We start from the raw sequence: 12,626 nt of genomic DNA on the forward strand, positions 1-12,626 counted from the left end.
GGTCACAATACTCTTGCAACCTTATACGTTCATCTGAAGCATTCACAAATTAAGGTAAAAAAGAAAAAAACACAAGTCATTTTCCCTTTAAACAAACAACAACTTTTTTTTAGTCACCAGATGATGACCGCTGGTAGCAGGTAGGTATTGTGTGACAATCAGCACAACATGGATGCTTTTATTTTGTGTGTGTATATATATATATATATATATATATATATATATATATATATATATATATATATATATATATATATATATATATGCCCTGCACTATATATAATATTTATGTATTTATTTATTTTTTTTGGAATTGCTTGTGTTACTAATAACTTAAGTAAGTTATTTACAGATGGAGAGTGTGGCTGAGTGTGTTTGAGAAAGAGAAAGAGAAGTTACAGGCGGAGTACAAAGGCGGGCGTGAAGCACACTGAAGGCCTGAGCAGACATTGCAACTCATTAGAGGGTCCAAGGTCAGACGGAGAAGGCTGGAAAGTACCTTCTCCCGAGCTGGTCCTGATAAGAGTGACCTGGGTCCGGAGGAGGGGAGCATGCCTTGTGATCGTTGCCGTGGTTACGAGGGTTCATTCTGATATGTATATATATATATATATATATATATATATATATATATATATATATATATATATATATATATACTTGTGTTGTGTATTTCCATCAATAAATATATTTTTATTGTTGGAAATACACCTCCTCCTCCGTTTACTCGTGAGAATCCCTCAGATCAACGATGCTGGAGGAAGTGGTTGAACTGTTTGGTGGAGAAGTGGAACAAAGATTGCATCGATTACGCATCACTGTGTCACACACACAAAATGTCTGTGGGAGGAGGACTGTGACGCTTCTGTTGCTGGAAGTGTGGTGAAATGGAAAAGTCCGTCACCATTTCTGAACAACATTAAATAAAAATGTACTTTCCCCTGATTTTATCTTCGTGAAGAAGACCGTTGGTTTCATTAATAACTGATGAACACATTTCAAATGAGATCACACGTCAATGTAAACAGGCTTCTGGCTAAATTGAACTTTGAACTTTGGATCAATAATAGGACTCAGAGAGAGACCGAGAGTGAAATCTTTGGGTCTGTCTGTAGAAGGTTCTGAGTCACAGAGGTTTCATTAGTCGGGACCATGAGTGAACCGTGGCGGATACTGGTTGCAGTTCTGCTGTTGCACAGCTGCCTGGCAGATGATGGTAGGAAAGAAGCTAAAACATACAGGATTAGACTGGAATGTCTTGCGATTTACTCATGTGTGGTCCTGAGTAATGGCTGTAATGGACTCATATATGGTACTGGACTAGACTAGTATTAATGCCTGGTACTTTGATTGTATCTGGAACAGGACTTAAGTTCATACATGTGTAGTAAATTGTGCCAGAGGCCTTACTGTTCATGGAGTAATATCTGGTGTTGGATCGGTTTCTAGTAATCTGTTTGTGACAGGCAGCAGGACGATTGTCTGGTACTTAGTATCAAGCCACTGCCCTGCACTTGTTCTAGTGTCATATCTGAGACTGAACCATTGTCTGGCTCTGGTCAGACTCAGACACATATTGTCTTTGTGTGTTGCAGTGTTCTTGAGGGGTCCACAGGCCATGCAAGTTCTGGCTCGGAGCAAACGTGCCAATCAGTTGTTTGAGGAGGTTAAGCCAGGTAAGAAATCGGAGAGAAGTTTGTCATAGAACAGGTGTGTGGGTGTTTCCACAGATAACGTTCAGTGATTGACAAGGGTGGAAAACAGGATATGGGATGTGTCAGATGGAGAGAACGATCATGTTCATGATGATGTCACATCTGTAGGGAACCTGGAACGAGAGTGTGTTGAGGAGATCTGCGACCATGAAGAAGCGAGAGAAGTTTTCGAAGATCTTGACGCAACGGTAAAACTAGCTGACCTTCACATACATGACTGAATTCAAAAGAAAAACATAATTTTTCCTTTTTCAGACAATATTCTGGAACAAATACCAAGGTAAGAGTTTAGATATTTGCATGGTACCGTTTTCTTCCAGAAGTAATACTACGGAATAGTACTTTTCCATTGTGTCACAGCTCACAGCTCACACCATTTTCTTTATAGATTGTAAAGGATCTGAACTCCAACGAAACCAGAAGACCATAGACACTGTCAGAGACTGTGTTCAAGGTAAACAAACACACACACACACTTACAAGTTCGTATTCATATCTTAGTTAGGACTTCTCACTTTCAGGCTTTCCCCAGCGTCTTGCCGTAAACCTAACCATCCAAAACACATGGCTAACCTTAACCAGGACTCTGAACCAAACTACAACCCAGTTACAATCACCCAGCTATTCTGAAGTTTTAACCCTCAAATTTAAGCGTAACCTCGATGGGACCGACATTATGGCCCTAACTATGCCAGATGTCCTCACAAGGAGGTGCTTTTTGCGGAATCAGTCCTCACAAGTATAGCTAAACCAGTACCAGGTCTGTATTGTATATATCCATGTTTCTTGTGTTTCAGGTGTGTGCATCATAGGAAAGGGGTCAAGTTACAGAGGAAACATTGGCATCACACAGTCTGGACGAGTTTGTCAGTACTGGGGAAGCAACTTCCCCCATCCCATTATCAGGTGAAAACGCTTTGCACCTGCACGTGTGTGGTTTTCCTTTGAGGAATCTGGTTCCTCCAGCAGAACACAAAATACAGAGTTGAATCAATGTCAAGAGTGCGTGTATGTTATGGATTAGGGTTAAGCAGCGGAAAATATTTAACAAATATCGAGGTAAACTAGTACTGTCAACCCCCCCCCCCCCAAGTATAATGTGTAATTACTAGTTGTAACCAATAGTTTGATGTTTCAGGGAGTATAACGTATCTAGTCCAGGAACCATACTGGTGGAGAACTTTTGTCGAAATCCTGACCATCGCAATGAGGGTCCTTGGTGCTTCACTCGCGACCCCACAGTACCGAAGGAGACTTGCAGGGTGCCAGTGTGTGGTGAGTGCCGCAGATATTACTTTGGCCACGGATGTTGTAGACCACACCCACCTGCAGCTGGAGACGGTCATATCAGCACAAATCCATCTTTTTCACCATATCTTTTTCAAACCGGATCCCAGATTGAATACATCCAACATCTTTATGTGGTAATTGCTTCACTCACCGCACTTTCGTATTATTTTGTGCGACAGGAGAGGACTTCGTCCCGCCTACTGTTGCCCCCAGGCAGGTTAAAACGACAGAATGTTTGCCAAACCGTGGTTTGGACTACACAGGTGAACTGTCCGTCACCATGGGTGGACACACCTGTCTGCAATGGTCGTCCAGTGAAGCCACAGTCTTAAGTCAGGATAAAGAATTTATCCCTGAGGTAAGCCTCACAAAGAATTACTGCCGTAACCCTGACAACGATCCAGAGGGCCCGTGGTGCTACGTGTCGGTGGGGGAGAATATTACATTGGACTACTGCGACTTGGACCTGTGCGGTAATTCCAGACACATTTGAGGTATTACCAAGCCACTGACAGGCAGTCACCTCACCCACTTGTCTTTCTCTGAACCAGAGGAGCCTCTGCTCGGTGTAGACCCGACAGAGACAGGAGCTAGTGAGCGCTCTGTTACGGGGCCAGCCCGCAAAGCCTTCTTCAACCTCCGCACATTTGGGCAAGGGGAGATGGGTAAGCCTGGGTTCTACTCTGAGTTTGAGTTCGGTTTGTGACTTCCGTCTCTGACTTTTATCCCTCCCATGTATGCAGAGTGTGGACAGCGCCCCCTGTTTGAGAAAATAAACAAAAAGGACACAAAAGAGATTGAGTTACTCGAGTCATATCGGGAGCAGCGGATTGTTGGGGGAGACGATGCAGAGGTGGCTTCAGCACCATGGTAACATGCTGGCATCGCCATCACAATACTCAAAAATGGGATTGCGATGAAAAGGAAATCGATGTTTACAGTGTTAATATCCAATACAGTGAAATTTTATCAAAAATCATTCTCGCGAGGCAGGCAGGTGATGCTCTACAAGCGCAGCCCCCAGGAGCTCCTGTGTGGCGCCAGTCTAATCAGCGACCAGTGGATCCTCACTGCCGCCCACTGCATCCTCTATCCACCCTGGAACAAGAACTTCACCACGAACGACATCCTGGTGCGGCTGGGCAAGCATAACCGAGCCAAGTCAGTGCACAAAGTCTGACCTACTGCGGGGGTCCACTTGTCTGCCACTCAACACCGTTTTTTTTTTTAGGTTTGAGAGAAATATTGAAAAGATTGTGGCCATCGATGAAATTATTGTGCACCCGAAATACAACTGGAAGGAAAACCTTAACCGAGACATTGCACTGCTGCACATGAGAAGACCAGTCACCTTCTCAAATGAAATCCACCCAGTTTGTTTGCCCAGCAAAAGCATAGCCAAGATGTGAGAAACCACTGCACTCATGTATCGCACACAACTTTACTTCTGTTGCCCATAGATTTTCTTGCGTTATATCTGTGTATATAGGTTGATGTCGGAAGGCTATAAGGGTCGGATCACAGGGTGGGGTAACCTCAAGGAAACTTGGAACCCCGCGGCCAGAAATCTGCCCACAGTGCTGCAGCAGATCCACCTGCCAATCGTCGACCAAGATATCTGCAGGAGCTCCACTTCTGTCCGCATCACAGACAACATGTTCTGTGCAGGTAACATGGCATCTGTCAACCCCCCCATGTTAACATGCGACCCCAGCTTCGTTCTTGCTCTGTCACAGGATACAAACCTGAAGACTCAGCCCGTGGTGACGCCTGCGAAGGCGACAGTGGCGGCCCATTCGTGATGAAGGTGAGGAGGACCACGTATCAAGTCAAATATAACAGATGAATGATACAAGTCATTTTCCCTTTTAAAAAAATTGTAGTCACCAGAGGATGACCGCTGGTACCAGATGGGTATTGTGTCGTGGGGTGAAGGCTGTGATCGGGATGGGAAGTATGGCTTCTACACCCACGTCTACAGGATGAGTCGATGGATGAGGAAGGTGATAGAGCGCACAGGCGAAGACGACGGCTAGACTTCTTTCTCTGTCCATTGTTGTCAAACCGCCTGTGATCGACTAGTCAAGCAATACATCTGACAATCAGCACAACATGGATGCTTTTATTTTGAAAACATCATTGTGTCATCAATAAACTTGGGACCTTCAAAAATGGTTTGAGTGTTTAACAAATAATTATAGTAACTATATATATATATATATATATATATATATAAATATATATATATATATGCAGTAACACATGTCAACTCAGGATGCTGGAGGAAGTGGATAAACTGTATGGTGGAGAAGTGGAACAAAGATTGTGAGAAGCACCAATGTTTCACAACTCCAAAGTTATGGAACAACTGTCAGTGGTATGACAAAATCAAGATGGTATGTAATGGAGACATTTGTTTCGGAAAGCTGTTCCACCAACTGCTCTCCGCACACTGGTGATAAAATGAACGCTGAAAAACGATGCCCTTTCCATGGACCCAGACATCCATAATAATGATTTTATATTTCGCTTTCATATTGTGAACGTTGCCTGAGTGTGTCCTCTTGCATGCTTTAATGTTGAGCTTGAGCTGAACTTTGACCTATTCAGAACAAACATGGCGTCTGACGGTGGGACACGACGGAGAATCTTTCTACGATTCCTCCTGCTTTTCCTCCCATCATGCACTGGGTTTCCTCAAGGTGGGTCCTCCTTCACTATCTCCTTTACAAAATGTTATTTGTCTGAAGTAGAGGAGAGATCTGGCTTTAACACAAACACTTGGGACTGTCGTTCCGAAGGAAGCTAGATGTGAGACAGCCTGTGAACCGAAACATTCACGTTTGAGTCATGTGATCTTGTTTACGTGTCACTTGTTGCCGACAGCTGTGTTCATCAACAAACCCGACGCTAGTCTTGTCCTCCAGCGAAGCCGGCGGGCAAATTACTTCCTGGAAGAGCTGAAGGCTGGAAACCTGGAGCGCGAGTGTGTGGAGGAGAAATGTTCATACGAAGAGGCCAAGGAGATCTTTGCCCTACCTCAGCAGTTGGTGAGTTCAGTGGCCAGATTGACCCTCACAATCAAGACTGCTGCTACAATTGTTTTGTTTTTCATCCATCCACAGGAAGTCTTCTGGAGGATGTACACAGGTGAAGCACGCACATAAACACACACACATCTGAAACACACAGACTTATTTCATCGTGCAATGTCCTAGCTGTGGATCACTGTGCCTCTTCTCCATGTAAAAATGGAGCAACATGCACCCGTCAGGTGGACGCCTACGTCTGCAAGTGCGCACAAGGTTACCACGGAACCAACTGCGATAAAGGTGAAGACACCACGGTCCTCACTTTTCTGAGCTGTGAAACTCAAATTCTCTCCCTACAGCACGCTCTGTGGCCGGAGGCTGCCGCTACAGGAATGGTGGCTGCGAACAGTTTTGCAAGGAGTTTCCGGATCGTTCTTTCATGTGCTTCTGTGCGACAGGATACCAACTGGACAGTGACAACACCACTTGCGTGCCTCAAGGTCAGAGGTCACACAATCCAAAATGGCATCACTGAGGTTCAGTCGATTTGTCTAGCTATGGTTTGGTTTGGGTTTATATTTCAAGATGTTAGCATGCATGTGCGAGGCAATTGTCATTCATTAGAGCCTGGGGCAGCAAGCTATTTACGTCAGAATGTTTTATAGCAAAGTTAATTTTTTGTCATACTAATTCATCTCCTTGTTCAGATGCAATTCCCTGCGGTAGACCACAAATCCACTTTTCTCCCCGAGTCGTTCGCGGGGAAATGTGTCCCAAAGGCCACTGTCCCTGGCAGGTGAGTTTCAACACGTCACTCTTGCTGCAACTAACTTGACGGCGACATCACATCCTGAGCAGGGTCAGCTAACAGAGAACCACAGACACTCTTGTGGAGCTGTCATCCTGTCCGACAGGTGGGTCATGACAGCGGCCCACTGCGTGTGGAGGAAACCTTCTGGAGTGTTTCATGTCACGGCTGGTAATCATTACGTTCCTGTGTGTTTTAGGGCCTGTCCCAATTCTCACCCTCACACTCGTATTTGGCCATAACACTGGGTTTTGTGTGTTATGTGTGAGTGCAGTGTCTCCCAATACTCCTAAGACCGAGGGCACTCGCCATTCATCACTTGAAATGATCCCTTCAAACCGAGTGAGAAGATGACGTGCGGGTTCACTTCATCTTCCCAGGACACCAAAGTGTGACGCAAATAACATCATGTATATACAACAGCAACAAGGTCATCTTAGTAATGAGGACTGCTCTTCCATTTGTTTACTTTCTCATGTCACATGTCAGTTAGCTAAAGAGTCGACCATGTCCGACAAAATTAGCAAAACGTCTCACACTTGACACTTGATATACAGTAAACAAAACACACCATGGCACCCAGTCATCGGAGGGCACGTCATAGTGGAGGTGCTAGTGTTAAGGGTGAGAAATGGGATTGGGACTAAGTCCTCTGTTACCTTTTTTCCGGTCTTACTTTTTTGCTTGGTTTGTTAGGGGAGCATGATCTTGACGTGAACGAAAATACAGAGCAGAAACGCCGGGTGTCCAAGGTGGTGATCCACCGCAACTACAACCAGACCAACTCAGACAGTGATCTCGCCATGCTGAAACTACATCCACCAATGAAACTGGGTGCCTACGTGGTTCCTATCTGTTTGCCTGCGAAGAATAGCACATTCAGCCGAACACTGGCCACAGTGCGCCAGTCCACCGTATCCGGCTGGGGTCGTCTGTCCCAGCATGGTTCCTCGGCTCAGATCCTGCAGCGTCTCACCCTCCCCAGGGTCCCGCTACAAGAGTGTCGTCAACATACCCGTCTTGAGATCACCCGGAACATGATGTGCGCTGGATTTAAGACAGGAGGCCATGATGCCTGTGAGGGAGACAGTGGGGGACCGCTTGCCACCTACTACAAGAAGACCTGGTTCCTGACTGGTGTCGTCAGCTGGGGTAAAGGCTGTGCCAATGCAAACCTGTACGGTGTCTATGTACGTGTCAGCAACTTCCTAGAGTGGATCCAAAATGTTATGGCACGTGGCTAGAAGGAGGGAACAAAATCTTGTCCAAAATAAACAAACTTAATTCCAATGTTGGTTGTTATGGCTGCTCTACCTTTTCTCAGTTAGGCTGAGACAAGTTTGGTTGAAAAGGTTGTCTAATGTTACGTTAAAAATATCTATTCTATTGAATGATAGTTAAAAAAAAAGTGTGAACCAATACGACTGGACATGATGTATTGCTGTACTTTAATTTGGGCTGAACTGATTAAAAGGATTTTACTCTCATAAGTTTGATCTTATTCATTTTTTCTTGCTGTTGTGAGGGCCTAGAGCCTAGACCATGTTAAAATATGGATATCTTATATCTTGCCAATCCTCCACAGGGTGCATACAGATAGACAACCATATGTTCATATGTTATTGCTGGGATGTTTTTTTAGCTGAATGCAACAGATGTTGAACTCAATGTGAGGCTGTGGCATTAGCAGGCTAACACAAATCCTTTGTGCTCTAAATATGTTGCCCTCGCTAATGAATAAGTAGGAAAAATACCATATAATACCATATAATATATGGTATATATAATAATCATAAACATGTCGTAGTATATCGCAGTGTTGTTTTCCTAGGTTGGGGTTTTTATCCATCAGAATTCAGCTAGCTTGTGTCGTCATGTCCAAGGCCTTCAGCAGCAACAGTGCAGGCGCGGGTGCTCTCAGAGGAACGGACACACATAGTTGATGGATAGTTGCGATAGCCAATCAGATCACGAGTTGGGGACAGCTACCGCAGACTTAGCCCCTGGTGAGTGCAAACATTTGAGATGTTTATTTTGTTCACGTTTAACATGTTAATGATGGGGTGCCCTGGCACAGCTCTGTGATTCTACTCTGACATGTTTCTTGTGCCACTGTCGGCAAACTGTAGCCGTCTCGTTGGGGTCTTCCTGATGCGATACCGAGACGTACGACAGGCGCTTCCACTTTCCACGCCACCAGAAAACTCATCTCTTTTTAATGAGGAAATCTCTTTCCCCTCTGTTTGTCTATCAATTGAATGGCTGTGTTCCTAGGTGCAAAATGGACCGCCCGCCACTGAAGTGAGCAGTGACTCGGTGGAAAGATACTGAGAGATGGGTGTGTGAGGTCACCAGCTGAGACATTCAAAGTGTTTTTCTGTCTGTCTGTCTGTCTGTCTGTCTGTCTGTCTGTCTGTCTTTCTGACTCCGTCTTTCTGTCGAGCTATCCAATCTGTCTAGCTATATATCCATCTTGATTCATCAATTAACCTATGTATTGATTTTGGAATCCAATCGTCCTGCTCGATTTGAGGCTGTAGCATTAGCAGGCTAACACAAATCCTTTGTGCTCGAAATATTTTTCCCTTATCTGGAAAACATCCGGACACTAGTGGCGGTTTCCGTCATCCCTCACATTATTGATCAGCTGATTGACCTTCGTACCTCACCTAACTCACAGGCACAATGTTGTGATAGGGACAAAAATGTGGAGGAATATTCTCATCGTTGTGATCACTCCGATCTCCTTGTTGGCATCAGGTGACCAATTCATGACTTAATTTTGTCCAGTGTTGTTTGATTCCTCCAATAGTAAGGTGTAGGTTGTGCATTGAACGTGATGGCTGGGCTAACTTTGCTACGTTGCGTTGTGTTTGTTTGCAATCCAAAACCGCATTGGTTTCAGTGATAGCTTTCTTATCTTTGAAATGTCAGACAAACTCACCATCTTAACTCAATATAAGCTATTGTTGTAGTCAAGACCATCTGAGGAAAATATTTTCCACTGAGAATGGCACAATTATATCATTAATGACAAAGTCGAGAAACTACTCCTGGATTTGACAGTGAGGAAAGGCTAGTTTGTTTCATAGTTTTATGCTATGTACACTTGGTCTTCTTTCTCCAAGGAGTCCCGGAGCCACAGAATGCTCATGTAGTCCTGGACCCAGAACAAGCCAGCGAGATTTTAGTAAGGACTCGCCGTTACAACTCTGGATGGCTGGAGGAGCTGAAGATGGGGGACCTCAAGAGGGAGTGCCTGGAGGAGGTGTGCTCCTACGAGGAGGCACGAGAGGTTTTTGAGGACACCAGGATCACGGTTTGGAACTTGCATTTACTCAGTTAAATGTGTGCTATCAACTACTCAAAATAATATTTAAATTAAAGATCTCAATGACGACACAATGTTTTCGTGGCAAACATCATGCTTAAATGACACAACTGCATTTGTTTATCTTTCAGGACGAGTTCTGGAAGACATACAATGGTAATACTATCAAATGAAACATGCTCAAATAAAGCAACCAGAGACGACATCACCCTCCTTTAAAGTTCCAGACAGCTGCCGATCAATGCCGTGCCTCAACGGTGGCACCTGCACCAGCCATATGACATCCTACTCCTGCCTCTGCCCTCTGAACTTCAGCGGCCTCAACTGTGAGCTTGGTGAGTTTGTGACTGTGCATCTAGGTCAAATCATCTACTACTGTTTTTCTCGAAGTGCTCTCCGATGACTATCAGGACAATCATTGTTTAACCAGTGAAGCTTCTTGTTCTTAAGAGGCTCATAACATGCCAGACAACTGTCTGATCGATAATGGAGGATGTGAGCACTTCTGCCAAAAAGATGACACAATCAGTGGAGTGAAATGCTGGTGTGCAGATGGATACTTGCTGGACAATGATGGTCTGAGCTGTGTCCCAGAGGGTGAGTCTCCTGGACAATCACAACGGCCTCTTGACAGCCCCTTTCTGGTCCTCATCAATTTTGATTTCCTGCCTCAAAAAAGGACATAAATTTCATGGATGATGAATGATATTCCTCTCAAATATGTCTCTTTGCTGAGTTTTCACAACAATTACAATGATGTAACAAAAAATGGAATCACAAAATCCAAACATAATATGATGGTTATTACATGTTATTACCACTTTAATTTTTTAATGCCCCATGGGCTACTCCCTTGGGCACCATGTTGGTGACCCCTGCTCTACCTTCTAGCATCCACTTCATGTGGCAGAGTCCCAGTCCTAGGGAACCAACCCAAGCAGCCGGATGGACGCGCACGGATTGTGGGTGGAAGTGAGTGTCCTAAAGGAGAATGTCCTTGGCAGGTAAAACCTTTAATATCAGCGCCATGAAATGTACCAGACTTAATTGTCATGTACTTTCAAAAACAGGTGCTGCTTGTCTACAAAGGAAAAGGTTTTTGTGGCGGCATAATCATTCATCCGAATTGGATCTTAACAGCTGCACACTGCCTGGAAGATGCTGATATAAACTTCCTCACAGTTGTTGCAGGTAATATCTGAGTCCTTGGATGTTTTATTACCAGCTTTGGATTAAGCTTTAGTCGGAAGATTCGGTGAAGGTGAACACAGCTATAGTAATAATATTCATTTATTTATTTTTTCTTTTTGCACTTTTTTTCTCCTTCTTTAACTGCCCATCTCAATAGCGCCAGTTTATGATGCGTTTATGATTTGTGGTCATGTGTACATTAGGTGAACACAACACCGTGGAGGATGAGGGCACAGAGCAGACCTTGCAGGTGGCACAGATTGTCACTCACGACGGGTATATGAAGAAAACAACTGACAACGACATCGCGCTCCTTCGCTTGGCCACGCCCATCAACTACACGACATATGCTGTGCCAGTCTGCCTGCCCACTCGACCACTTGCTGAGCACCACCTATGGGCCATTCAGATGCACACCGTGAGTGGCTGGGGAAAACGTAGCGAGAACGGCCCCACATCACACCTGCTGAGGCGGCTGGAGGTGCCGAGGATCCCGACGCAGCAATGTGTGGAGCAGAGCGGCGTGACACTCACCAAAAATATGTTCTGCGCCGGCTACATTGAGGGGCTTCAGGACTCATGCAAAGGGGACAGCGGGGGCCCTCTGGTCACACGCTACAAGAATACTGTCTTCCTTCTGGGCATTGTCAGCTGGGGACGAGGCTGCGCGCAGCCGGGGAACTACGGCATCTACACGCGTGTGTCCAACTACCTCACGTGGATCCATCAACACACTGCTATAGCTCCAACATCAAATCCACCAAAACCTACACTGCCACCGCATCACTCACCAGCAACTCATGAAGTTACCCCTCACCACCATCAGCCTTGACTCCCAAGCGGTAACATGTCAGTAAAATTATAACCTTCTGTTTGCCATTGTTGTACTCAACAAACGGTGAACATTTGTACCTTGAGCAAGCATCAAACGGGAAACTTATGTGTGTAAAGACAATGTCCTCATGGGTTTGCATGTTGTCGATGACATTTTTGGACCATTAAATGAAATAAATGGACCCATGACTTGTTGTTGTTGATTGATTAAGTCTGAATAGCATTAATAGGACATATTTACGTACGTAAGTACGTACTGCTGAGAAGGTGATCGGTTGCAGCCTGCCACCTCTTCAGGACCTGTATATCTCCAGGACCCAGAGACGTGCAGATGAGAGCAGACCCTTCTCATCCTGGACATGAACTGTTTGTTCCGCTTCCCTATGGCAGGAGGCTATGGTCCATCCAGACCAGAACCTCGGACT

At 45.0% G+C, this 12,626-nt stretch overlaps 3 protein-coding genes across 3 annotated transcripts; all 3 read left to right on the forward strand.

The window, feature by feature from the left end:
* Positions 1 to 1,047: 1,047 nt before the first annotated feature.
* On the forward strand, positions 1,048 to 5,177 carry f2 (coagulation factor II (thrombin)). The gene is made up of 15 exons (XM_053854119.1): positions 1,048 to 1,216; positions 1,596 to 1,676; positions 1,824 to 1,903; positions 1,971 to 1,995; positions 2,104 to 2,169; positions 2,513 to 2,621; positions 2,854 to 2,990; positions 3,185 to 3,478; positions 3,557 to 3,670; positions 3,749 to 3,875; positions 3,999 to 4,166; positions 4,237 to 4,410; positions 4,495 to 4,673; positions 4,742 to 4,812; positions 4,889 to 5,177. The coding sequence occupies exons 1-15, from the start codon at positions 1,153 to 1,155 to the stop codon at positions 5,039 to 5,041; spliced, it is 1,842 nt and encodes a 613-aa protein (XP_053710094.1). The 5' UTR covers positions 1,048 to 1,152; the 3' UTR covers positions 5,042 to 5,177.
* A 429-nt stretch (positions 5,178 to 5,606) lies between these two features.
* On the forward strand, positions 5,607 to 8,335 carry f7l (coagulation factor VII, like). Its single transcript, XM_053854120.1, has 8 exons — positions 5,607 to 5,707; positions 5,892 to 6,055; positions 6,131 to 6,155; positions 6,224 to 6,337; positions 6,397 to 6,537; positions 6,745 to 6,833; positions 6,896 to 7,016; positions 7,542 to 8,335. Exons 1-8 carry the CDS (start codon positions 5,623 to 5,625, stop codon positions 8,087 to 8,089), a joined length of 1,287 nt encoding a protein of 428 aa, XP_053710095.1. The 5' UTR covers positions 5,607 to 5,622; the 3' UTR covers positions 8,090 to 8,335.
* A 1,136-nt stretch (positions 8,336 to 9,471) lies between these two features.
* Positions 9,472 to 12,374, forward strand: f7 (coagulation factor VII). The gene is made up of 8 exons (XM_053884222.1): positions 9,472 to 9,605; positions 9,974 to 10,164; positions 10,308 to 10,332; positions 10,398 to 10,511; positions 10,627 to 10,773; positions 11,068 to 11,180; positions 11,247 to 11,367; positions 11,571 to 12,374. Exons 1-8 carry the CDS (start codon positions 9,551 to 9,553, stop codon positions 12,197 to 12,199), a joined length of 1,395 nt encoding a protein of 464 aa, XP_053740197.1. The 5' UTR covers positions 9,472 to 9,550; the 3' UTR covers positions 12,200 to 12,374.
* Positions 12,375 to 12,626: the final 252 nt, after the last annotated feature.

The sequence above is a fragment of the Synchiropus splendidus genome, chromosome 1, assembly GCF_027744825.2.
Source record: "Synchiropus splendidus isolate RoL2022-P1 chromosome 1, RoL_Sspl_1.0, whole genome shotgun sequence".
Lineage (NCBI taxonomy): Eukaryota > Metazoa > Chordata > Actinopteri > Syngnathiformes > Callionymidae > Synchiropus > Synchiropus splendidus.